Genomic DNA, 27763 nt, shown 5'->3' with positions numbered 1-27763 from the left:
ATTGCTTATCGTGTTTTCAGCTCCTTCTAGCCTTTGTGATAAGTGCAGTGTATTGTCTGGTTATGATGGCCGTACTAATTGGTATTATTATCCAAATGATCGATGATGGACCGTTGGCTCCTGCATCGCTCTTCTTTCTGTTGGTTTTTATGCAAATTTTCATAGCAGGTATTGAAATGAACATTTCAAATTGTAAACACTTTATCAATATATTTAAATGTTACAGTAGATAACGGATATAAGAGCGATGAAGAAATCACAATTTTCTTACATGCTTTTTCTCTATACTAAGTAAAAAATGTTGTCATTGTTGACATACCATTCAAAGAGCCTTTTCCCATAGTGATACGATAATAAATCCTACTAAACCAACACCAAAAATGTGACTTTCACATAAGCTATGCTCCTTCTTTAAAATAAAAATATTTTTGAGAACCAAATGAATTCTAGATCTAGGCTTTATAAAACTGAAATTAGAGTGCAAATATCATTTCCCATGTAAAAATTGGGGGATCTAATTAGATATGATTGGATCTCAAAATTGGCCTCTTTAGATCTAAGCAGATTTACCCAGATATGTTGGTACAGAATTAGATATAATGTTATATATATAATTCAATATATGACGGAATCTAACATTAGATCGAACTATATATAATGATAGATATAATTATATCTAAGACATTAGATCTAGGCCAATTTTGAGATCTGATTATATCTAATTCCGTAGTAATTACACACCGAAAGAAAAAGCGTTCGTCACATTGACGATTCAGTTTCATCAATGTGTTTTCGTCTATGCGATGAAAATTTTCGTCCATGTGAGTATTTCCGTAGTCCACGTGACGAAATCAATCATCAAAGTCAATTTTTGTTCTTTTCATAGTTCGTCTACGAGACGAAATTATTTTCTTCCCGATTCAGGGAAAGTTAACTGAAATTAACATTTGATTTAAATTTATTTCGTTTATATGATGTCCTATTATATGAATTCCACATTTTAATATAAGTTGGACAAAAGTTATAAGTGTTTTTTTTTTTTGTTGTTTCATGATGTATCAAGGATGCTGGTTTTCGTCAATGCGATGAAAGAATCTTCCAATTGATGAAACACACTTTTCTCTGAAATATGTGTCGAAAAAATCTCAATATTAAAGAAAACATAAAACGATATACGGTTTATATAGTATATGGATGATAGTAATTTAAATGTTCCATTAGAAGTAAAGTGAAACACCTAAACGTCGAATCAATCGTCAATGAGATGAAACAGTGTTCAATGCGATGATAAAATTCATACGTTTTGTAAATGTGTATTTATTTCTCTATCTAAAAAAACACACACACAATCAAATGCATATGATTAGATCTTACCATTTTTCGGATATACTCATATCTAATGGTATCAAATTATATCGATTTTTTCTAGGGTTATGGAACATTCCATTTTCTTTTCGGTGTCCAAATAACCGGGTTTATAGAAAAGTCGGGTTTTGGTTTATCCGAAAAAACCAAACTTTTTAAAAACTGGTTTTCGGATTTTTTATTTTGCTCGAAACCAGTTACAACCAAATAAATATTTAGAGACAATGAATTTTAAATATTCATTTCATTCTAAAAAAAAAAAAAACAAAAAATTAGCAATCAAATGAACATCTTAAAACAAACTAAGGATAAATTCATGCTGTATTTCCAGTATGATAGAAACAATGAATGCCCTAAAGTGATATTTATGTTTATTATTTTATGAAAATACCTATTTACTTTATAACAAAGCGGAATAACGTTTGACTAAATTTTCATTCCGGAGGAAAATATATTTTTTTTTTGTTTGGCGCAAGACACACAATTTATCTCTTCAGTTTTATCGTAGAATGCGAAATCGTCGTAGAATGGTGTAGTAAGAGATTATTTTGTGCTACTTAGTGAAAACGTGTTTCATTCAATTGTTTCTCATCTTCAATACCTCTATACTAAAATTTCGACTTTCCGAAGAAACATATCACAAAGTAGAGAGAAATTTCATTGAAATACATAAGCCCGGTTTCGCGATTAAGCCTAGTACTAAGATCACGTTGTCGCACGACAAACTGTTATACTCCATATAAAAAAACGTTAGTGCGGAATAAATGCGAAATCTTTGTTTTGAGCATTTTCCAACAAATATTTAAAAAAACCCTGGATTTTTCGCACGAAAAAATAGACAGGCATATTATTTCGCATAAATAAGTTACCACCCCTGGGTTTGAGACCCTAGTTACGGAGATAGAAGAATATATTCGATTTTCGCAGAAACGAACTTAGTACTAAGCATTAACTAAAAATGAACATCACTATCCGTTTTCGGCTTGTGTTTATTTAAAATATTAAAGCCAAATTTCTTTAAAATAATGAAATTCTAATTAAAATAAGTTTAGAATCTTTACTTCAAAAATTTTGTTCATTGAATTTACACTGAAAGGAAAATGTACGTCATGAGAACGAATTTGTACGTCCCGGTGACGAAGTTTTCCTCAAAAATGAGCTAACGTAACATTTCATCCCGGTGATGAATTTTTCGTCATGACAATGAATTGTAATTCATCGCTGTGATGAACATATAGACATCCCATAGATCACTATATTACGTCCAGGTGATGAAAGTATTTCATCTATGCGATTATTCTCTTTCATTCATGCGATGATGAAATTCTTCAAAAGTACGATTCTCCTTCGTCGTCGGTACAAACGCGATCGTCACAGCGATGAATGCTTTTCCCAAATTTGACCTAATCCATTCATCAATATGATGTAATCGATTCATCAATATGATGTAAACCGTTCACAAATTTGATGTAATATATTCATCAATATAAGGCAATTTCGTGGTAAGAGCATAGACAAATTTATATTAATAAATGGACGGATATTATTATATTCGTCCAATCGATAATATCAATTCGTTTAGATTGCGAACATTTCCGTCCTTATCAGAAATTTGACTTGTATTGGTGAATTGATTACATCAAATTGATAAATGTATTACCAGAAATATTTTATACGACACTTTTAATAAACAGCCATATTGTTTTTTGTTTTAATTAAATTTTAATTATTTGAAATAAAGTACAACTAACGAAATAAATATGTACACTGAAAGGAAAAAGTACGCCATGAGGATGAATCTTTACATCACGGTGACGAATTTTTCGTCAAAAATGAGCTAACGTAACATTTCATCCCATTGACGATTTTTTAGTCATAGCGATGAATTGAATTCATCCCTGTGATGAACTTATTTACATCCCATATACGACTATGTTACGTCCAGATGATGAATGTATTTCATTTATGTGATGATATTTTTCGTATCTGCGATTATTCTCTTTCATCCATGCGATGATCCAATTCTTCAAAAGTACGATTCTCGTTCGTCATCGCTACAAACGCCTTCGTCATAGCGATGAACTCTTTCCCTAAATTTTACGTAATCCATTCATCAATATGATGTAATAGATTCATCAATTTGATGTAATCGATTCATCAATACGATGTAAACATCAAATTGATAAATTGATTATTAGAAATATTTTCTACGACACTTTTAATAAAGAACCATATTGTTTTTTATTTTAATTAAATTTAAATTTTATTTATTTGAAATATGTACAACTAACGAAGTAAAAACGTATACAAAATTTTTCATACACATCTACCAAAGCTGTTGATTTTGATAAATTGACCATCTAGACACACAAACATTCTGTTACCTTAATTAGTGTTTAGATCACCAAGGATGAAAAGTTTTATGGGTTCATCCTGTGGAGTAAAAAAATTATAAAGAAGAATTTAAAAATTGAAATTTTAAATTATTGTAAAATATATTCGATCTTTTTAGAACAAAATTTAACTCACTCCTTTTGTGCCCAACTGTTCCTTTTCGTTTTGAATTGTTTGCTCATCCAATTCATCTTTATTATTTAATTTCTTTATCCGTATTCAGTTTTCACAGAACGAAAAATGTTGCGGCATTTATCTGTAAATTTAGAAATACTTCCATAAACATATAAATGTTAAAAAAAAAATGACCAAAAAATAAAAAAATCGTCATTTTGGTTAAATTTTTTTCCATATATAACACTTCATGTTTTTTTACTTTACTCACATTTTTGTTTTTATTTTCACTTTCACGTCTTTAAGCATTAGCTCTTTATTTTCGGCACGCGCGACCACCTTTACACTTTGGACTAAACTCAACAACTGAGAGGAACCATTTGAAATGTTCTTACCGCACAGAAAAAAAAAAACAATATTTCTACCACACAACTACACACAGAAAACAAATTTGTTGTGGCAACCAATTTTTTTGCCAACCAAATTATTTGGTTCCGTCTACTATCAGAATTTAACCTACATTATTTGTTACTACAACCAATTGAAATTGGGTATCACATCCATTCCATTTTGTTGTTAGTTAGGACAACCAACAATTGTCTGGCATAGCAGTTTGTTAGATTATTGGAACAACCAATATTTTACAATTTACTTTACACCAAAAATTAAATGCAATAAATTATTCGTTAATATATTTATTGTTTATTTGCAACTAATTATATAATTCTTGAAATAAATTTACCCACGGTTTGTACCCTGTACCACTCTTTGGTCAGACGATAATAATTTCAATTTGCGTGCCTACTTGAATTATTAGTTCTTGGTTCCAGGTTGTATTCACTCATCGGTTTTGATTCACATCCTGAGTTGATTGGCTTTAGCTGGCCGTATATTTGTTTCTCGTAAGACAGAAGTCGCATTTCTCCATCTATTCTAATGAAGTTCGGAACAAGGATCCAATTTTGGGGTTGTTCCTATAACTAAGAACCATGTACATTTTATAACAATTTCTCCCGTCGAACACTTACCTGTATTTTCATTTGCAAATATTTGTGTTTTCTAGAATAATTTGCTCCAACTAAAGAAAGTGGTCTTGTTGACTGTTCCTATTATCAAATTTCGGTTTTTTACCGGCCATTACATGATGGGTGAACTGAAATTCAATAATTTGTTCATATTACAGACGTTTTGAATAATTCTTTTACCTTGCCTTTATTGGTGTCCGAACTTGAGGTACGAAAGCGTTAATCATCTTGGCGTTGCTTAAAAGTTGGACTCTCTCACAAAGTCAGAGTTAGGCTGTTTGGCTTTAACACTAACTTTTTGATGAGCATTACCTTTGGTATAGGAAGGACCATCTAACGAATTCACCTTCAATCCTTTTAATAAAGTTGGTCATAACTGTGCGCAAGCTCCTGGATTTTCCATAATTTCCCAACTTTCTCAAGCAATAAACTATTGGGAATTTTCCTTGCCTTCAATAAATATTCGAAACATGACACTTTTTCCAAATAAATGTTGCAGCAACATGTCCCACTAACAACTACCAAATTTGTTATCACAACCAATTTTTTTATAGTACAAACTTTCTGTCGGTTTCCGAGACAATTTTAAAAAATAAATCTGGTAACACAACAGTACGGAACAGAATGAAAGTTGATTTTCATTAATAGATTTATAACGACCAATATTTGGTCGTGAGTACTAGGATTTGATTATATTGATATTTTATTGGTTATACCAAATATTAAATAAAAGAAATAACTGACATATGGTTCATACAACTAAAACTAATGGGCCTCAACTATCTTTTTATTGTCGTGATCGAATTTCAACCAAACCTTTCTCTGGGTGTACGTATGGATGTGTTATTGCATTAGTATTTGAATACATGTCAACGGAGTAGATGCAACTTTTCGTCTATTTGATTACTATTTTCGTCAATTTGACGACTTTTATTGTTCTCATATGTCTTGTAAGCCAATTTAAAAACAACCATGTGAACAACTGTTTGCTCAAATTCTCGTTTGAGTTAAGTTAAATGTGGAGAGAGCATGAAATACCAATCAAAAAATAACTTTGCTCTCATTAATAAAAGCTGTGTACAGTAATCTCTCGATTTACGTCGTGATTGGTTCCGGAATTTGACGACGTTAATCGAAACGACGTAGTTAAAAATTGCTCATACACTCTTAGAAAAATATGTTTTTCATATGTTCCGATATAAACAAAATGTGTTTCGGGCACAATTTTTAAACACAATTTATTTAAGTGCAAACATGTAATGTTCCTAAACTAACACTAAATGTTTGGGACATCTATGTTAATATGTTAGAATATATTATGTTTGGGGCATGAATGTTTCATAAAAATCATATGTGTGAATGCCAACATATATGCATTTACAAATTTCGACTAAACATACATATGTTGTGATATTTTATTCAAAGCGACAGAGAGAGAGTATAGAGAAAGAAATAAAGATGGAAACCGGGAGAGTTGACGAAAGATATCAACATAACACACCGAAAGAATCAAAAGAGAACAATTTCTGTGAAACCGCTTGCATGTTGTTTCGGAAAACTGTTTTATGATAAGGCCAAAAATTTGATATGCTTAAGTCTAAATATTATTTAATTTGAATAAAGACAATGGACATTCCGAACCAAGAGAATAGACATTTGAAAAACAAACAGCATACGTTTTCGCCTTGAGAGCAGCATTTTATGTATGTGTGTGTTTTGTTTATCATTTTGGCATTATGGGCACAATTTTTTTCTTGGTTCGCTAAAAGAAATCAGTGGTCTTCATAAAGATAACAAAAAGGGCACTATACTCTTTTTAGAGTTGGGACAGTAAAATGAAATAAGGAGGAAATAGTGAAAAATTACGCAGTAAAATGTATAAAAACAAAGTTTAGTTCCTCTTTATTAATAAGTAGTCCACGAGGAGTTGACGGACACCTTCAAATATAAAAGCGGGCATTAAGTTCGAGTTTTGCAGCTAAAACAATTTAAAAAGTTTATTTTCTTTCAAATGAATTATTAAAGAAAAATAAAAGGCATTTTAGAGCGATGGTATTAAATGCTAGTAAAAAACTGTTCACGCCTAAATAAATTTATGTTTATATTATAAAATTATTTATGTATGTTTATACTCGACTCCACGTTCTTCTTTTGTTAGAGTTTTTGAATTCCTTCCAAATTTTAAAGTTTTGTACCAAAAACAGTTTTTTGTTACAAAATTGTTATTTTTGCAATAAAAAAATAATATTTTATCCAAAAATCAGCCAATTTCGTTTATATCAAGCACTGTTACTGACTATAAATCTTTAATAACCCACATTTTGAAGTTTCATAATAAAACTTTAATATAGTATAAATATAAATGTGTAAATTAAAAAAAAAAACAAAAAAATGTTCGGTCGGACCAGGGATTGAACCCACGACCCTTTGCATGCAAGGCAGACATGCTAACCACTGCTCCACGTGGCAAACAAATGTATGTTTCTGTTAAATAATGTTATGTTTGCATGGGCTCGTGGGCGCTGCAAACTATGCTATATAAATGTAACTTATAACGATAATTATCTGCTGGTGACCATAACAGCTACGTAGCCCAGTGGATAGTGTGTTGGTTTACAAACAGTATGGTCCTCGGTTCGATTCTCCGTGCAGGCGAAAGGTAAAGGAAGGCGTTTCTCATAAAGTGGGCGAAAAATCGACGAAGTAAATCGAAACAACGTAAATCGAGGGATTACTGTACAGTTATTTGAGAAAAGAAGCGTAGCAAGCGCATTTGACTGTGTGTGTTTTTTAGGTAGAGAAATAAATGCACATCTACAGAACGTATGAATTTTATCATCGCATTGAACACTGTTTCGTCACATTGACGATTGATTCGACTTTTAAGTGTTTCACTTTAGTACGAGTACTAATGGAAAATGTAAATTACTGTCATACATATACTATATATACCGTATATAGTTTTATGTTTTATTTAATTTAATCTCAATTTTTTCGACCCATATTTCAGAGAAAAGTGTGTTTCATCAGTTTGAAGATTCTTTCATCGCAGTGACGAAAACCAGCATCCATACATCCTGGAAATAAAACACTTAAAACTTTTGTCCAATTTATATTAAAATGTGGAATTCATATAATGGGACTTCATATAAACGAAATAAATTTAAATCAAATGTTAATTTTGGTTAACTTTCCCTGAATCGAGAAGAAAACAATTTCGTCTCGTAGACGAAACTAGATCGTCAATGTGACGAACTATGAAAAGAACAAAAATTGACTTTGATGATTGATTTCGTCACGTGGACTACCGAAATACTCACATGGACGAAACTTTTCATCGCATAGACGAAAACGCATTGATGAAACTGAATCGTCAATGTGACGAACGCTTTTTCTTTCGGTGTAGGACACAAAGTTTGTAAATTTGCGTCGCATGTCTTTGAACTAAAGCATACTTTCCTTAAAGTAAAAAAACACATTTTTGATTTAAAGAAATTGTCCTTAAATTACCTGAAATATTGAATCTTTGGGTTTAAGATATAAACTCTTCAAATATAGGTTAAGACTTATTTTGAGGATTTAGCATCTTTGGTTTAAAGATTTTTTGGAATCAAGAAAACATTTTTTACTTGAGGTATCCGTTATAATTTGAAATTTTTAACAGGTATTTGTTTATACGTGAATAGCTTTATATACCGCGGAAATAGAAACAAAATTCGATAAATGAGATCTGTATCCTAATTTTAATTTTATTGACCTTAGATTTAAGGCCAGATAAGTCGCTAAAATTGTCTTTATATTAAACAAGCCGAATCAATACCAAAATCTTTATGGGAAGGTAAAAATCTTTGGATTCAAGTATTTTTGTGTATGGTTATATTCTTTACTATTGCGACTTTCATTAATGAAATTTCAAACTTTTCCACTAAATCGAAATACTTGTTTGGCTTCCATGTATTCATATACCACATTCAGTTAAAAAAAATCGAGCACATTATTTGAAGTACTCTTAACGAATTCCGCTTTCAATAAATAATGGATTTCAATAAATTACCGAAATCACAAAACTGAAAATTGGTTCAATGTTATTATAAGATGCCAATCCCACCACAGGATATTACGAAAAGTTGTACTCATGCACCAATGAAATCAATAATTAATATGTTCATTTGCAGGAATTATGCATCCACAAGAAGCTGGTGCCCTTGTTTGTGGTTTGATTTACTACATAACCATACCCTCTATGTATATGCTGTTGCTCATTTATTCGGTATTCAATATGAACGACGTATCCTGGGGAACGCGTGAGGTGGCTCCCAAAAAGGTAAGATTGTGTTGGCACACGGGAAGAAAAGTATTAAAATTTAAGAAGTTTGACCTCATTGAATGATGAGGTCGAACTTAAATTTGACTTGTTGCAAAAAATATTTTTTTAGTTATCGTTTAAAAATTTTCCCAGCCCAACGAAATTTTCTTTATTTCATGAGTTAAACGTGGATTTAAATTTAAATGGCCGTACAAATAAGTCCAATGCTAACTAAAGCAGAAGAATATTTATTCGTACAAACTAACAATGCGGAATATTTTCAAATGTTTGAGAATTTATTCCGAAAAAAATTGCAACACATTTATCAATCGAATTAGTTTCCATCGCTAACCACAACTTTTTCCCATCTGTCTGGCAACATGGATAACGCGACGAAAAGCGCCTCGTATTGTGACACAATCCACGAATCCATCCATGCTGATTAGAAAGGCCATACGCAGAGAATGAAGCCGACCCATTTTTATCGATGGCGGCTGACACTAAAATTTTGTCTCCGGCGGCGGCGGCTTGACGGCTAAGTTTGTATATATAACCATAGCGATAGGCGGCAGGCGAAACACTTTTTTCCGGAACGACAAAAGTTTCCTCTTTTCTTGTTTCCGATGATCAATACAGCATGATTTTTCAATATTTGATATTAGAGTTAATTAAAAATATGTAATATCTTGCTATTTGTTGAGTTATTTGAAGATAAAAGAATGTCCACATGGCCAGTTAAAAAATGGTCGGCGGCGCGACTCGGCGTCTTAATTCTCTGGTCATGCGTCATCGATCGAAATATATAAGTGGTAATCAGAAAGAGCGATGTGGTGTTTCCAAACAAGTTTTTACGGGTTTTACAAGATTTATACGAGCGTTATCGTCATTCAAAATCATCTTGGTGTGCCATTCCAAATATTGCGGTCATTTATCACTCGATGCTCGGCTCAAACACATCAATTAAGTTTGATACAAAGCTTCTGTGATCGTTTCACTCGGTTGCAGCAGCTCATAGTGCATTGTTTTCGCTTGGTATTGGCATAGTAGATTCACTTTTCATCACCAGTAACGAAGCAATGCAACAAATCGTTTCTTTTTTGTCCTTGGAGCAGTAGGCAAGCAATGAGAGTAGAAAAACCCTATGGTGGACGTACCCACAAAAAATTGTCACCGACTTTTTTCAATTAAAGACTTAATTGAATTTGGAAACGGATTCAATTAATATGTTAATTGATTCAATTAATTATTTAATCAAATCTGAATAAAAACCAATTAAAAAATTATCGATATTTGTTACGTTTCCAATTAAAATATTAATTGATTCATTTAATTTGTTAATCAATACGGAAATAATTTTTAACCCTTTTGACCCTAAAGTTGCCTGTGGGCAACTTTTTGTGTTTTGAGACTCGCTGTCAGCGTTGTTTTTATTTTTGTTCATAAAACTGTAACGGTATCGATAGCTACAAGTGTTTTCTTCAAGTCGAATGAAAAATCAGCTAATTTGGTTGTCAATTAGCAAAAAATTTTTCATTAATACGCACGTGCCTCAAGAAAAAAATATTTGGGAATTTAAAAAGAGGTTTTTATACATATGACTATTTTCAAAAATTTCAACTAAAATTTTGAAAGTTTTTATTAAATCTGTTGTAGTACATGTCGAATAAAATATTTCTGGAAGTCAAATCTTAGAATTGTAAAAACACAAGAGATGAGAAATTTTTAAAATTGAAAAGTTGCCTGTGGGCAACTTTGGGCAATTGTGGTAGTAAAATTATATATTTTGAACATAAGACCTAGAGAAAAAAGGTTTGAAAAAGAATGATTTTGAACAAATTTTGAACTTCGATTGGGATGTCCCAGTGACGAGAAATGCGGCGATGATGTGCAAAACCTATCTGCAGTGCAGGAGGAATTTGGAAGGAATCGTAAAAAGGGAGGAAGCCATAGATATCGACTTTCTTGGCAACATACTAGTGGATTTGCACGAATATTGGCGCTTTATAATACTTTGGTTTATTTACACTGCCAGTTAAATTGACATGGGTTCAAAACAAAAAAAAAAACAAAACATTTTCGAGAGTCACGCTTGATTCACGCGAAGCCGTGAATGAAATTTAAAGGAAATCCCGCGAATGTGCGTGAACGGGACTAAACAAAAATGTGTGGCGCGTGAGCGTGAGTAAAAATCAAATTGTGTTAATGATTGTGAGTGAGTAAAATTTCTCCGAAATCACGCTCCCGATAAAAATTCACTTTTACGATCCAACTCACGCTCATGATCCAACTCACGCTTAAGATAAAATTCACGTTCACGACAAAATTCATGTTAACGATAAAATTCACTCACACTCACGGTAAAACAGAGACACAAAAAATCACAATCACGAACACATTCACGTTCACGATTAAATTCAAGCTCACCGATTTCATCACGGTTAAGATTTCAATAGGGTGAGTCACGAGAAATTTCGTGAATTACGAGAATTTTATTGAGCCACGAAAATTGTCGTGTTCCGAAAATATTCGTGAATCACGAGGTTTGTCGTGATGTACGAAAATTGTCGTGAATCGTGCGAAAGCGTGAGGCATAAACGTTGTTCATGTGTGAGCGTGCGCGAGTATAACTTTTCATTTCGTGAATTGACGGGAGCGTGAATTCCTACCCTTTCGGGGTCGAAAGGGTTAATTACAAACGTGATTGAAAAATTTTCGTTTCCGATTAAACATGTAATTGATTCAATCACCTTTGTGATTGAAATTAAATAGTTTTGAGCGACGGAAAAACATAATTGGCGACATTCTGTCTGCTGCGTTTGAAATGTGTGCATATATATTTTGACAAGTCATACAAAAGGTTAAAGTGAAATAAAGTGTGCAACAACAAATGGTCATACGGTAAAGGACTGAAAAAAGAATGCATTTTTTTATTGAAATTTATAGCCAATATCAATTAATTATTTAATTGAATCAATCAAATAGTAGATTTATTTTTGTCGCGAAATTAATTACAATTTTAATTGATTCATTGATTGAATTTTATGTCAAAAACCACATTTTTTTAATTGGTTCAATCACACAATTAATTGATTCCGTGACAAAAGTCAATTAATTTTTTAATTGAAAATCGCGTTGGTTTTCAATCAAAATGGGTGATTGATACTGTCATTTTCGTGATTGAAAATATTTCAATTAAAAAAATGAGTGAATCCGCGATTTTCATGTTTGAATTCAAAAAAAATGTTTGTGTGTATCGCTCCTTTTTATATAAAGGTTTGAGTGGTAGTTATTTCCTTCATAGAATATTTCTTTAAAGGGTTTTCGCCCCTAACCCAAATTTCATATGCATTTGTGTATAATTGATTCGATTAGTATATATAAACATGGCCATTTATATATACCCTGGCCTCATAGGGTGAAGGTTTTAAAAGTTTTGTTCGTTTGGTGTTGAAGAAAAAGCAAAATACGTGACTATCCACATTATCCATAGCTTTCACTAAGTTTTACACTGTATAAGAGAAAGTATTAGAAGAGTAAAAAATTACCAGAAAATTGAGATATTGGTCGAATTGCAAACTAGTTTATATTAGGATCTGGACTTTTTTTTCGAAAGTTCAATATTCGAACAAGTTTTTTGTTGATTTTTCTTTTGTGTTAATTTTGATTTTGGAAGTCTATTTTGATGATTTTTAGTCAAAAATATCCATAATTATATATATCCCGCATATAAACCGACCCCCAGACCATACACAGATAAAAATATCACCAAATTTTTAACAATTAAAATTTTAATTGAATTTTAAAAAATATTCAATTTATAATTTAATTGGTTAAAAAAAATTTAATTGAAACAGTAATCAATCACAAAAATTAATTTTATCAATTAATTTTTTAATTGGAACAATTAATTTTTTAACTGACTATGATGAATCATCATCATTCATCGTGGTCGAAGCCAAACATATTTTTTTGTGTGTAGTGTGAGTGTTGCATTACGATATTTTCAGTGTCTGAACAAATATGGAAGTGATAACATTTAAACGGAAACTATCGATAGTTATTACACTGGAAAAAATATTGTCATGAGGCCAAAGATTTCTTATCCTTAAAATACGAATGCGGGCATTGCTTAGAAAAGAAGACGCATTTCCTTGATATAAGGTTTTTTCCTTGTCCAAAAGTCGATAAACGTTTCACTCACACTCTCATTGTTAAAGGTGGAAATACATACCATGTGGTCATTCGTTCCTATGAAAGTTAAAATATGGGAAATACTATTGTATGAGTTACACGAGAACGTAACGGACGCATACGACCGCATGTACACTGAAAAAAATATTGTCGTGAGGCCAAAGATTTCATGTCTTTAAAATACGAATGCAAATTTTGCGTAGCATAGATGACGCATTTCACTAATATAAAGTTTCTTTCCTTGATAAACTTTTCAATGAGGTCGCATTGTCCTTATAATTAAGTGATTTGGCTTAAAAATGGGTATCATAACATGAAAGAGAAATTTTTTGGGCTAAGGTCAACTTGACTTTAATAATTCATAAAAATTCTTTAAAATTAATGAAATTGTCTTTAACTTTGTTGTGTTTTTGCATCTTGACTACAAAGTAAAAACTCGTTCAAAAATAGGACATGTTTCTAAACACTGTATTTTCTATTGCGTTTTCTACTTGAATCATAGCATAATTTCTCCTGGAAGTCGAGTCTGAATTTGGAAAATAAAGTTGTCGTTAACTCGTTTTTAAAGGACTTTGATAGCATATGAAGAAAAAAAAGCTGAAAAAAACGAAAAAATTAAAATTTGCTTCCCAAAAACAAGTACACAAACCCCAAATTTAAAAGAAAATTGTGTCTTAAAAGTATCCTTACTTGTATTCTCCGCTTCTTTGGCTAAGAATCAATACCAATATTGTTAAAGTAATGACAAAATCTTTGGAACCGGGCATGCTTTTTTTCAGTGTGGTTGACGAACTTTTCAATGCGTCGGGCACGTTGACAACACGTAAACAAATCAATAAACGAAAAACAATCTAAAATATGGACGAGAAATTATTGAAGAAGTTAAGAAACATTATGTTATATACTTTAAAAAGTGCATGAAATATAAAAACATAATAAAAAGCGCAGAGGCGAGGAATGCAATCAGCAAATATATTGGTGTTCCGACGCATGTTGTGTAACTCAATTGAAGAATCGCGTTCGTCAACCCATTCGAATGTAACGTACGCACGCATGACCGCATGGTATGTTATTCTGCCTTAAGTATTTCGGCTTAAAAATTGGTATCTAAGTTCGTTAACAATTAAGTTTTTATTCAAACTACAAATACTAAGACATTTTAATTAAAATTTAATTGGATCACTAAATTCCGTGATTGAATCAGAATTTTTTTCTGTTTATCCTTACTTCACTTCTCCGCTTCTTCTTCATACCAAAATCATTAAAATGTTTGAATCGGCCAGTATTTTTTAATTGTCAAATGCAAATAGATACTATCGAAACTACACAGAAAAACATATCACCAAACTATTTCTAATTAAACATAATAAAGGCGATGTACAGCAACACAACCCAACTGGTTGAGCACAACAATAACACGAGCGAGCCTTTCACAACAAATGCGGAAGTGAAACAAGGCTGCCCCCTATCGACACTACTTTTCGCGGTCGTACTCGACGATATCATGCAGCGGATTCGATCAAAGAAAAGAGGTATCGTTTGGACTCTCCATCGTCACCTAGAGGACTTGGATTTTGTCGACGACATTTGCCTCATGTCGTATAAGTTCACAGATATGCAGGAAAATGTAAACGAGCTTGTCGGTCGGTCTCGAAATAAGTACAAGGTTAGGTTAGGTTAGGTGGCAGCCCGATGTATCAGGCTCACTTAGACTATTCAGTCCATTGTGATACCACATTGGTGAACTTCTCTCTTATCACTGAGTGCTGCCCGATTCCATGTTAAGCTCAATGACAAGGGACCTCCTTTTTATAGCCGAGTCCGAACGGCGTTCCACATTCCAGTGAAACCACTTAGAGAAGCTTTGAGTAAATAAGTACAAAAAAGACGCATGCAATGCTTATAAACAATATAATCGACCACCACATCAAAATTAATAATAAAGCCGCTACAATATATAAAATCATTTTGCTACTTGGGATGCTATATGGACAGCGATGGAGGAGTAGAAGGGGATGTGTACAGCAGAGTAAACAAAGCCAGATCAGCATTTGGTCGATTAAACAAAATATGGAGGTCGAAATATCTATCGCTCAAAACGAAACTGCGTATTTTCAACGCATGCGTTAAATCTATTCTTCTCTATGCACCCTCAAAAATCGCTTCTGTAACATATGCCCCAAACACATTTTGCTTCAAACATATATATTTTCAGGATTGGTCCAAACAAAATACTGTTTGTATTGTTAAAACATATTATGTTTCACGTCAGGCATACAATGGTAGAAAAAAAAATTTGATGAAATTTTCTCTGTGTATATATATTTTTAAGTCGCCAATTGGTTACTTCCAATATTTTACTTGCAGCATACTCTCTAGTTCTCTCTTTCTAAAGACATATATGTTTATAGACTATTTCTAAATTTATATACATATGTTTGCAACCAATCATTTTATGTCCCAAACATAATATGTTCTAACATATTAACATATATGTCCCAAACATGTTATGCTAGTTTATGAACATTATATGCTTGCACTTAAAAATATTGTGTTAAAAAATTTGAGTTCCAAACATATAATGTTTACAGCCAAACATATGAAAAACAGTCGTTTTCGTCCGTGTGGGAGTGAGACCTGGCTCTCTTCAACCAAAATGCTTTGTTTATCCTAAAGAAGTTAGGATCAGTCGACCCAAGCACGCTGTCGGCTAAACAAAGTGATTCCTTAAAACCAGTAAGGAAAGTCTAAAGTCGGGCGGGGCCGACTATATTATACCCTGCACCACTTTGTAGATCTAAATTTTCGATACTATATCACATCCGTCAAATGTGTTTGGGGCTATATATAAAGGTTTGTCCCAAATACATACATTTAAATATCACTCGATCTGGAAGAATTTGATAGACTTCTACAAAATCTATAGACTCAAAATTTAAGTCGGCTAATGCACTAGGGTGGAACACAATGTTAGTAAAAAAATATGGGAAACATTTAAATCTGAAGCAATTTTAAGGAAACTTTGCAAAAGTTTATTTATGATTTATCGCTCGATATATATGTATTAGAAGTTTAGGAAAATAAGAGTTATTTTTACAATTTTGCGACTAAGCAGTGGCGATTTTACAAGGAAATTGTTGGTATTTTGACCATTTTTGTCGAAATCAGAAAAACATATATATGGGAGCTATATCTAAATCTGAACCGATTTCAACCAAATTTGGCACGCATAGCAACAATGCTAATTATACTCTCTGTGCAAAATTTCAACTAAATCGGAGTTAAAAATTGGCCTCTGTGGTCATATGAGTGTAAATCGGGCGAAAGCTATATATGGGAAATATATCTAAATCTGAACCGATTTCAACCAAATTTGGCACGCATAGCTACAATGCTAATTCTACTCCCTGTGCAAAATTTCAACTAAATCGGAACAAAAAATTGGTCTCTGTGGTCATATGAGTGTAAATCGGGCGAAAGCTATATATGGGAGATATATCGAAATCTGAACCGATTTCAACCAAATTTAGCACGCATAGTTTCAATGCTAATTCTACTCCCTGTGCAAAATTTCAACTAAATCGGAGTTAAAAATTGGCCTCTGTGGTCATATGAGTGTAAATCGGGCGAAAGCTATATATGGGAGATATATCCAAATCTGAACCGATGTCAACCAAATTTGGCACGCATAGTTACAATGCTAATTCTACTCCCTGTGCAAAATTTCAACCAAATCGGAGTTAAAAATTGGCCTCTTTGGGCAAATGAGTGTAAATCGGGCGAAAGCTATATATGAGAGCTATATCTAAATCTGAACCGATTTGGCTGGTATTTTGCAAGTTTTTCGAGACCCATAAAATATTCGGATGTACGGAATTTGAGGAAGATCGGTTGATATACACGCCAATTATGACCAGATCGGCGAAAAATATATATGGCAGCTATATCTAAATCTGAACCGATTTTTTCCAAAATCAATAGGGATCGTCTTTGAGCCGAAACAGGACCCTATACCAAATTTTAGGACAATCGGACTAAAACTGCGAGCTGTACTTTGCACACAAAAATACATCAACAGACAGACAGACAGACAGACAGACAGACGGACAGACAGACGGACATCGCAAAATCGACTCAGAATTTAATTCTAAGCCGATCCGTATACTAAAAGGTTGGTCTATGATTACTCCTTCTTGGCGTTACATACAAATGCACAAACTTATTATACCCTGTACCACAGTAGTGGTGAAGGGTATAATGAGCTCAAGAAATTCTTTAGGCTGGAAAAAGGGAACGATCACCGGATGAGCTGCCATCCTCCAAAAGGGATCAAAGATCGTTTGCCTCAGTTGCTAAAGACAGCCTTGTGATGGCTATCATTAATAAAGGAGCATTGGACGGTATGGTTCCAAAGCAAAAATGGGGGGAAATTGAGAATGCTCTGTCTGTCGTCTACTCACAGGTGCTGGAAAAGTTTCCCGGTCCAGATCCTCGACACCAAGAGGCTGGTTGGTATCAAGGACGATTTAAGCTAGTCGCATTTGAGGACCAGAGGTCTATAGAATGTTTTAAGGCTGCTCTGATACTAATTGGTGAAGTTTGGGAAGGAGCTGCTCTAGAGTTAGTCGAGAAGAAAGACATACCGGCTAGACCTAGAGCACATGCGTGGATACCTGCAAACCCTTCTGACCCTGAATCTATTTTAAATAGACTGAAACGATGCAATCCAGATCTTCCAACAGCTGATTGGAAGGTTGGCCGTTTAGATGAAGTGGATGGACCAAGACGGCATGCAATGTTTATATTGAACACTCAGTCTTTGCCACATCTAGCAAAGTCCCAAGGCCGTGTATGTTATGGCTTTCGTTATATCCAAATGAAGGTATATAAAAACGATCAGTTAAAGGATTCAGAAATGGACAAGCCTCTGTCTGAATCAGAAGTAAGCGGATCCTCTTGCGAAGTCGAGGGAGATACCAAAGTTGAAGACATGGATAGGCACCGTATGCGAGAGGAGGTTTCTATTGCCTCAGAACTCACCAAAGTTGAACCTACGGTTATTGCGAGAGTCACCCAGATCTCTGAAGAGGACATTCTTGATGATTCGATTGAAGCGGCTGATGTGACGGTTGTTGAAAATCTCGATGGTCCTACGGATCCTCCAGATAAATCCTCATCATTGTAAGGCTGCATGTGCTGCCTTAAAAGTTCTCCTGATGAAAGGGGACATAGATATAGTTCTTATTCAAGAACCATATGTTTATAGAAACAAAATATGTGAATTAAATACTCCGGGGTTCAAACTATTGCAGTATACTGGTAATGATGTAAATCGAGCCTGCATAATTGCTAAAAACGAGCTCAACATGTTTCTGCTTCCTTCAATTTGCAATACAGACACTGTCGTTGCCAGTTTAGAAATAGCCAAATGCAAATATTGGGTATCTTCGGTCTACATGGGACATGACAGGGAGATGCCTCCATATGCCGTTAAGACCTTAGTGGAGGAGTCACGGAAAACAAAGACGAAACTCATTATGGGATGCGATGCGAATGCACATCATAGTATATGGGGAAGTAGTGATACTAATGCAAGGGGAGAGTCGCTAATAGAGTTTATTTTGCGTACTAATCTGGTAGTTTGCAACAAGGGAGATGCCCCAACCTTTGTCACTAAAAACGGGCAAGAGGTTTTGGACATCACCATGGCCTCGCAAAAACTGAATGAAATGATATCTGAGTGGCAGGTTTTAAGTGAACACAGCTTCTCAGATCATCGCTTCATCAGTTTCAAATTTGATGTTCATATCACCAAGACCATATTTCCGCCATATGTTAGGAAAGCTGACTGGAATAGGTATAGGGAATCGTTCAATATGATGATACCGGAAATAACAGAGACAAATATGAGAAATGTGCAAGATATCGAACACGCAGTGGAGCGGATTACTAAGGCCTTCAACATCTCACTGAAAGCTGCATGCCCTAGAGGAAAGCCAAGGGGGAAAAATCGACCAACATTGTGGTCTACGGAATTAAGTAATATGAGGAAATCCTGCAGGAAGCTCTTTAACAAGGCAAAGTCCACCAGAGCCCTTGAGGACTGTGACGCTTACAAGAAGAATCTGAGATGATACAAGCGAGAACTGAGAAAGGCTCAGCATAACTCTTGGAATGATTACTGCAGCAGTATTGAGAATACGTCCGAGGCTTCCAGACTACGGAAGGTTCTAGCATCCACCAACTCCGCTCCAGGTTTCAGTAAAACATCGGAGGGCAATTGGAAAACGTCCAGTGAGGAGACGCTGGAGGTACTATTGGACACACATTTTCCTGGAAATCAGACGGTTGAACCATGTACTGGCGGTGCCACAGTTGCTCAGCGGTCGTTTCCTGTCGAGGAAATTGTATCGGAAACTAGAATAAGATGGGCGCTAAATAGCTTTGGACCATTCAAATCCCCCGGACCTGATGGAATTACTCCGGCGGAGTTACAAGCAGTAACTGACAAAATTATCCCCTGGTTGTCGGTGATATATAAAGGATGTATCAACTTATCATATATCCCAGGAAAGTGGAGGGATACAAAAGTCGTTTTCATACCTAAAGCGGGAAAAGCCTCTCACTCGAGGGCGAAGGATTTCCGAACAATCAGCTTATCCTCATTCCTACTTAAGACTCTGGAGAGGATGATAGATATTAATCTTAGAACTAGCATCGATTCAAGTTTGTTCTCGAAACGACAGTATGCATACTCGAAGGGCAGGTCTACTGAGACCGCGCTACATGAACTAGTCAGCTTTATTGAAAGCCACTATCTGTCAAAGAATACACAATCGTGGCGTTTCTAGACATCGAAGGGGCGTTCAATAATGTCCATCCGAGCTCGATATTAAATGGACTGACAACTCTGAATGTTGATCCATGTATACTCAGGCTGTTAGACGAACTGCTAATGAAGAGACGTATTTCAGCCATACTAGGACAAGCAAACAAGGTATGTGAACAGAGGCACTCCCCAAGGAGGAGTTCTATCACCTCTTCTTTGGAATGTTGCTATAAATAACCTTCTGGTTACTCTAGAAAAAGAAAGGATAAAAGTGGTGGTATACGCAGATGATGTGGCTCTGGCAGTCAGGGGAAAATTCCCATCCACAATCAGAGATATTATTCAGAGGGCCCTCCGGATGACTGAACAATGGGCGAAAGACAATGGTCTTGGGGTGAATCCTGCAAAGACAGAATTAGTCATGTACTGCAAAGATCGCAAAACTCCCACGGTTAGGCCTATTTCCTTAGGGGGTATTGAAATTCCCTTTGGTGATTGTGCAAAATACCTTGGCGTTATTTTGGACAGGAAGCTGAACTTTAAGCTTAATATTGAAGAAAGGGCGAGGAAGGCAACTGTAGCTTTGTACTCGTGCAAAAAGGCAATAGGAAAAAAGTGGGGACTAAAACCAAAAATTGTGCATTGGCTATACACGGCAGTGGTTAGACCTATAATGCTATATGGTGTTGTAGTCTGGTGGCCGGCACTTCAGAAACCGACTTGTTTAGATAAAGTTCAGCGTATGGCGTGTTTGTGTATTTCAGGCGCATTCAGCAAGACAGGAACAAATTCCCTTAGTGTAATATTACCTTTAGACGTTTTGACCAAACAGTCAGCTGCAACAACGGCTGTTCGATTGCGCGAGCTATCGCTGTGGTCGGAAAAAAGTTACGGTCACAGTTCGGTCCTCAAAATAATGCCAGATGTGCCTAACGTAGTGGATTACACTTTGGCGAGTCCACTTTTCGACAAAAAGTTTGAGACTCTAATCCCCAACAGTGAGGCGTGGTGCACACAGACCCCGGGGAATAAAGAATATATAGATTTCTACACTGATGGCTCCAAATTGGATGGACAAGTGGGGTTCGGAGTATATTCTAATGATCTGGAACTTCGAATAGTGAAAAGATTACCTAATCACTGTAGTGTTTTTCAGGCTGAAATATTAGCAATAAGAGAGGTGGCGAATTGGCTGAGAAGTAATGTTCCAAAAAATGTGGGCATTAATATATACTCAGACAGTCAAACTGCAATAAAATCCTTGGACTCTGTGTTCCTCAACTCGAAAACGGCCATCGACTGCCGCAAATCTCTCAATGAGATGGCTGAGCAGTACAATATTCACCTAATATGGGTGTCTGGCCATAGGAACATACCGGGGAACTGCGAAGCGGATGAGTTGGTAAGGCTAGGGACTACCTTACATATTCCAGGGGAACTAGAATTTGTTGGTATGCCCCTAGCTACCTGCAAGCTCATACTGCGTGAGAAGGCTGTTATGATGGCAAATGTTCGATGGGAGAATTGCAAGGGTTGTACCGACACCAAGCAAATATGGCCCCATTTCAACTTAAACCGCACACTAGATATGCTAATGTTCTCGAGACGTCAGATATCACTCCTGATATCTGCTATAACGGGTCGCAGCCCGATAGGCGATTTTGCAAAAACTATTGGCGCGAAGTATAATGACTATTGTATGAGCTGTCATGATGCGGAGGAAAAAGAATCAATTAAACACCTCTTGTGTGAGTGTCCTGCATTTTGTGTAAAGCGCAAGCAACTTTTAGGAGCATATAGCTTCAGATTATTGGCGGATCTGGAAAACGTTAACTTAAGCAGTCTGCTAATGTTTTTGGAACAATCTGGTTAGTTCAGCGAAGAAAAATAATTGAGAAGGTTCAGCGGTTAAAACTAGAAGTGCCCATATGTAATAGGTACACAGAAATTACAAGCCTTCGTCAATAGATGCCTACGTATCATTTGCGGCATCTTTTGGCCAATTCGGAAATATGGAATAAAACAAACGAAGAACATATAAAAAGACAAATAACCAGATGAAAATGGAAGTGGATAGGACACACTCTACGCAAATGTCCCAGCTTCAAGAACTGCTCTGGATTGGAACCCCCATGGAACCAGACGCTCAGGACGTCCTCTGTCCCTATGGAACTGAAGAAGTTGAATAAGTCGTTGGAAGAAGTAAAAGTTATTTGTCATAATAGGATAGAATGTTTTTTTTTTGTAAATACCCTATTTTCCCAAGTGGAATGAAATAAAGGAAAAAAATCTAATTAAAAAGTTGATTGATACAATTAACCTTGACTAATAAAGTTTTTTAATTAAAACAAGTATATACGGCCGCAAGTTCGGCCAGGCCGAATCTTATGTACCCACCACCATGGATGGCGTAGGAACTTCTACGAAAGACTATCATCCACAATCGAATTACTTGGGTTGTGGTATCTTAAAACTTCTTAACATCGTTTTCTAAATTGTGATTTAGTCTATACATGGTATATATTACACAAAAAAGTTATGTATAGTTAAGTCTACAAATAATTACGAATCGATATGGAATTGAAATATGGGGGTCGCTTATATGGGGGCTATATACAATTATGAACTTGATATGGACCAATTTTTGTGTGATTGGGGATCGATTTATCTGAGGGCCATATATAACTATAGACCGATATGGGCCTAGTTAGGCATGGTTGTTAACGACCATATACTAGCACAATGTACCAAATTTCAACTCACTCGGATGAAATTTGCTCCTCCCAGAGGTTCCTAAACCAAATCTCGGGATCGGTTTATATGGGGCTATGTACGATTATGGACTGAAATGGACCACTTTTGGCATGGTTGTTAAATATCATATACTACCACCACGTACCAAATTTCAAGCAGATCGGATGAATTTTGCTTCTCCAAAAGGCACCGGAGGTCAAATCTGGGGATCGGTTTATATGGGAGCTATATATAATTATGGACTGATAGGAATCAATTCCTGCATGGTTGGTGGATACCATATACTAACATCACGTACCAAATTCCAACCGAATGGGAAGAATTTTGCTCTTCCAAGGGGCTCTGGAGGTCAAATCTGGGGATCGGTTTATATGGGGCCTATATATAATTATGGACCGATATCGACCAATTTTTGCATGGGAGTTTGAGGCCATATATTAACATCACGTACCAAATTTCAACTGAATCAGATGAATTTTGGTCTTCCAAGAGGTTCCGGAGGTCAAATCTGATCGGTGATCGGTTTATATGGGGGCTATGTATAATTATGAACCGATGTGGACCAATTTTTGCATGGTTGTTAGAGACCATATACTAACATCACGTACCAAATTTCAGCCGGATCGGATGAAATTTGCTTCTCTTAGAGGCCTCGCAAGCCAAATCGGGGGATCGGTTTATATGGGGGCTATATATAATTATGGACCGATGTGGACCAATTTTTGCATGGTTGTTAGAGACCATATACTAACACCATGCACCAAATTTCAGTCGGATCGGATGAAATTTGCTTCTCTTAGAGGCCTCGCAAGCCAAATCGGAGGATCGGTTTATATGGGGGCTATATATAATTATGGACCGATGTGGACCAATTTTTGCATGGTTGTTAGAGACCATATGCCGACACCATGTACCAAATTTCAGCTGGATCGGATGAAATTTGCTTCTCTTAGGGGCCTCGCAAGCCAAATCGGGGGATCGGTTTATATGTAGGCTATATATAATTATGGATCGATGTGGACCAATTTTTTCATGGTTGTTAGAGACCATATACTAACACCATGTACCAAATTTCAGCTGGATCGGATGAAATTTGCTTCTCTTAGGGGCCTCGCAAGCCAAATCGGGGGATCGGTTTATATGGGGGCTATATATAATTATGGATCGATGTGGACCAATTTTTGCATGGTTGTTAGAGACCATATACTAACACCATGTACCAAATTTCAGCCAGATCGGATGAAATTTGCTTCTCTTAGAGGCCTAGCAAGCCAAATTTTGGGGTCCGTTTATATGGGGGCTATACGTAAAAGTGGACCGATATGGCCCATTTGCAATACCATCCGACCTACATCAATAACAACTACTTGTGCCAAGTTTCAAGTCGATAGCTTGTTTCGTTCGGAAGTTAGCGTGATTTCAACAGACGGACGGACGGACGGACATGCTCAGATCGACTCAGAATTTCACTACGACCCAGAATATATATACTTTATGGGGTCTTAGGGCAATATTTCGATGTGTTACAAACGGAATGACAAAGTTAATATACCCCCTATCCTATGGTGGTGGGTATAAAAATAATTGATACCATCAACTTTTTAATCAAACTCAGAAGACTAAGTCAGTTAAAAAAAAGTGATAGAAATTTATTTAATTTTTAATTAAACATTTATTTCAAACAACAAAGCACCAAGTCAGTTAAGAAATTAATTGAAAATAGCTACGGTTTTAATTCATTGAGTTTTGCAATCAACATCAATTAAATTTTTAATTGATTCTATAAAAAAAATCAGTCAAGTATTTTTTATGTCCAATTAAAACTGTGATTGTAGTATCATTTTCGTGATTGAAGACATTTCAATTAAAAAATTAATTGCATCAATTAGTTTCGTGATTGAATTAGAAAAAATTGTGTGTATCCATACCCAGCAAAAAAAGAGCTTGCCAAAAAGTAGTTTGGATCCCCAATCTGTCATCCGGAAATAGTGCAAACTTGGATCATCTCCAATGAATTTTACATCGGCTTGTCATAGGACGGAAGTACTCCCTTTTTGGATCCTTTGCATTGCTTTGGAAGTTGTGCTCTGGAAGTTAATTTGAATGAAGAAATTTAAAAAGCGAAAAAAATGTTTTTCAACCAATTTCACTTTTTTTATCCAGATGTTTATTACTCTATTATTTTCCTATTATCTAATTTTTACAATTTGAAAAACTTTTTCGCTCCGACCAGGGATTGAACCTGGGTTTGCTGGCACCATAACAGAACGCCTTAGCACACTCAGCCACGAACGCCATTGAACATAAAGCATCGAAAGGTCAATTCAAATGTTTGTGATATGATCGTAATACGACACCAAGGAATAACATTCTAATTGCTTCTCGAGATGTTCTTTATTAGTATGAAAGAAAAATTAAGAAACGCAGGTTCAAATCTCACCAGCGGCATTTTTTTTATTAAATATTTTTCTAAAAATTATTTTTTTTATGTTATGCATCGTGTTTATTTTTTATTTTCGGCGTATATTTTCGTATAAATATATTTTTTCAATTAAAAATCAACAAAAGAATAAAAATTCTCGTAATTTGCAAAACCTTCTCAAAAGAACTTCCATGGAAGCGAAAAAGTCAAACGGCACAGGTTCAAATCCCAACGGGGATGAAATTTATTATTTTTTTTACTATTATTTTTTTACTTTTTTATTAATTTTCTATTTTTTATTTTTTTATTAGTTTTCTATTATTTTGTAAAATTTAATTGTCCAAAATTTGCACTTAAAATGGCCTGATTGCGTTCTTTCTAATACTTGTCCACAAGGACTGCATCGGAAGTAGAATAAAATCATTGGGGGATCCCAAGATGGTCTTTAAAAGAAATGTTTGTGGACTTGTCCAAAAGGACTGCATCGGAAGTTGGAAAAACTCGATGGGGGATTCTGGGATGGGATTTGAAAGAAATGTTTGTGGAACAACTTCCAATTTTTTTGCTGGGTAATTATGCAGCAACACATGAAGTTTTCTATTGTTGTTAAAGTTGTTTTCTACGGGATAAATGAAGTTCGTTGGGGAAAAACGGGACAACGGATATCATAAACAAAGACTTACTTGCTTTTAAAGAGACAAAGTCACCATTGAAAGAAAACTTCTATGGACTAAAATTTAAGAGGAAAGAAATATATTCATCTGTGTGTAGTGATGAAATGTACAATGATAGCCTAAACCAAGCCATTCTCAGTGGGCAGAAATCTAAACTCGATTAATCGTGTTTCGACTTGTCGCTTTTTCAGATTAGCTGATTTGGAGATTATTCAATTGCCATTATTATTGAAAGTCAATTGTAGGGTACACCTACTCCATAATTTTAATTTGTATTTATTTCTTATACTTTAAGACTGCTCTTTCATTGTACCTTTTTATATTCGAGTCACTTAGTTTTTTTTATAAACCAAGCCCATTACATGATTGCAGGACGATGATGGTTCTTCGCAAGACGAAGAAAACAAGGGGCAGGAATATTTGCCTGGTTGGATAAACGACCCTCTGCTGGTTGATTCACAGTTGGGTGAAATATCGTTACGTGAAAAACGCTTCTGGAAGGATTTGATTAAATTGTATTTGAAACCAATGTTCCATACAAAAGAAAAGAAAGCGGAAATTGCTGACAGCCTCCGGGAACTTAGGAATATGTTTGCCTTTGCCTTTGTTATGATAAATGCAATTTTCGTACTCGTCGTTTTCCTGCTGCAGTTGAAAAAGGACTACCTACACCTGGAGTGGCCCATTGATCCTGAAGACTTCATCACTTACGACGGCGACAATGCCCAGATATACATATACCGCCACTACAAGGAGCTTGACCCCATTGGTTTTTGTTTCGTCATCTTCTTTGGCCTTATCCTAATCATACAGTTTGTGGCAATGTTCTTCCATCGCTTCGCAACTATTTCACAGTTGTTGGCAACAACTAAATTGGATTGGTTAAGAGCATCGAGTACGGTGAGTAAACAACATATCTGCTCCCTTCTTGACATAAGGGTGAATTGGATTAAAAACTATTAGGTTGTTTCAATCTCATAAATTCCGAAGGGCGAGTGACTCTTTGAAGGTATTGAAAGAATTTACCCATAAAGAAAAATCTGCTTGGTGTAATTTTCATCCAATTTCTTTAAAAATATGCTTCTAGTGATTTGTGTGTGCCTTGCACACTGAAAAAATATTGTAGTGAATACGAATGTAAGTTTTGCTTAACACAGAATACGCATTTATCTGGCATAAAGTTTGTTTTCTTGTCCAAACCTCTAAGCCCTTTTGTCCTTAGAGTGAAAAGAATCGACTTAATTTCATTATTAATTATTTAATTATTTTCTTTGGTTGAAGCAACCTGATTGTCCCAAAAACATTAGCACTTTCCAGCTCCGCCAGTAATCTAAAGCTGTATGCTCCTAATATACGCCTTATACAAATGCAGGACATTCACACAATAGGTGTTTAATCGATTCCCTTTCTTCCGCATCATAACAATTCATGCAGTAGTCATTATACTTCGCGCCAATAGTTTTTCAAACTCGCCTATCAGGCAGTAACGACTAAATAAAAGATTTTAATAAAAAAATTTTAAATTTGTGTTCTCTTTTTAGAAAAAGGGGTATCCTCATGTGGGAACATTACACTGAAAAAAAAGCATACTCGGTTCCAAAGATTTTGTCTTTACTTTAAAAAATTTGGTATTGATTCCGAGCCAAAGAAGCGGAGAATACAAGTAAGGATACTTTTAAGACACAATTC

General features: G+C 35.1%; 1 protein-coding gene across 2 annotated transcripts in view; it reads left to right on the top strand.

Moving 5' to 3' along the window:
• The window catches only part of Chs2 (Chitin synthase 2), a 180179-nt gene that overhangs the window by 148499 nt on the left and 3917 nt on the right, over positions 1–27763 (top strand). The window contains exons 11-13 of one of the 2 annotated variants that reach the window (XM_075304777.1): positions 21–168; positions 9074–9222; positions 26447–26974. In XM_075304777.1, the coding sequence (XP_075160892.1) occupies positions 21–168; positions 9074–9222; positions 26447–26974 (825 nt within the window). The remainder of the gene's footprint in view (positions 1–20; positions 169–9073; positions 9223–26446; positions 26975–27763) is intronic. The other variant, XM_075304778.1, reaches the window with a different exon arrangement.

The sequence above is a fragment of the Haematobia irritans genome, chromosome 4 (genome assembly GCF_050003625.1).
Source record: "Haematobia irritans isolate KBUSLIRL chromosome 4, ASM5000362v1, whole genome shotgun sequence".
Lineage (NCBI taxonomy): Eukaryota > Metazoa > Arthropoda > Insecta > Diptera > Muscidae > Haematobia > Haematobia irritans.
This window is presented reverse-complemented; position numbering and strand designations above follow the sequence as displayed.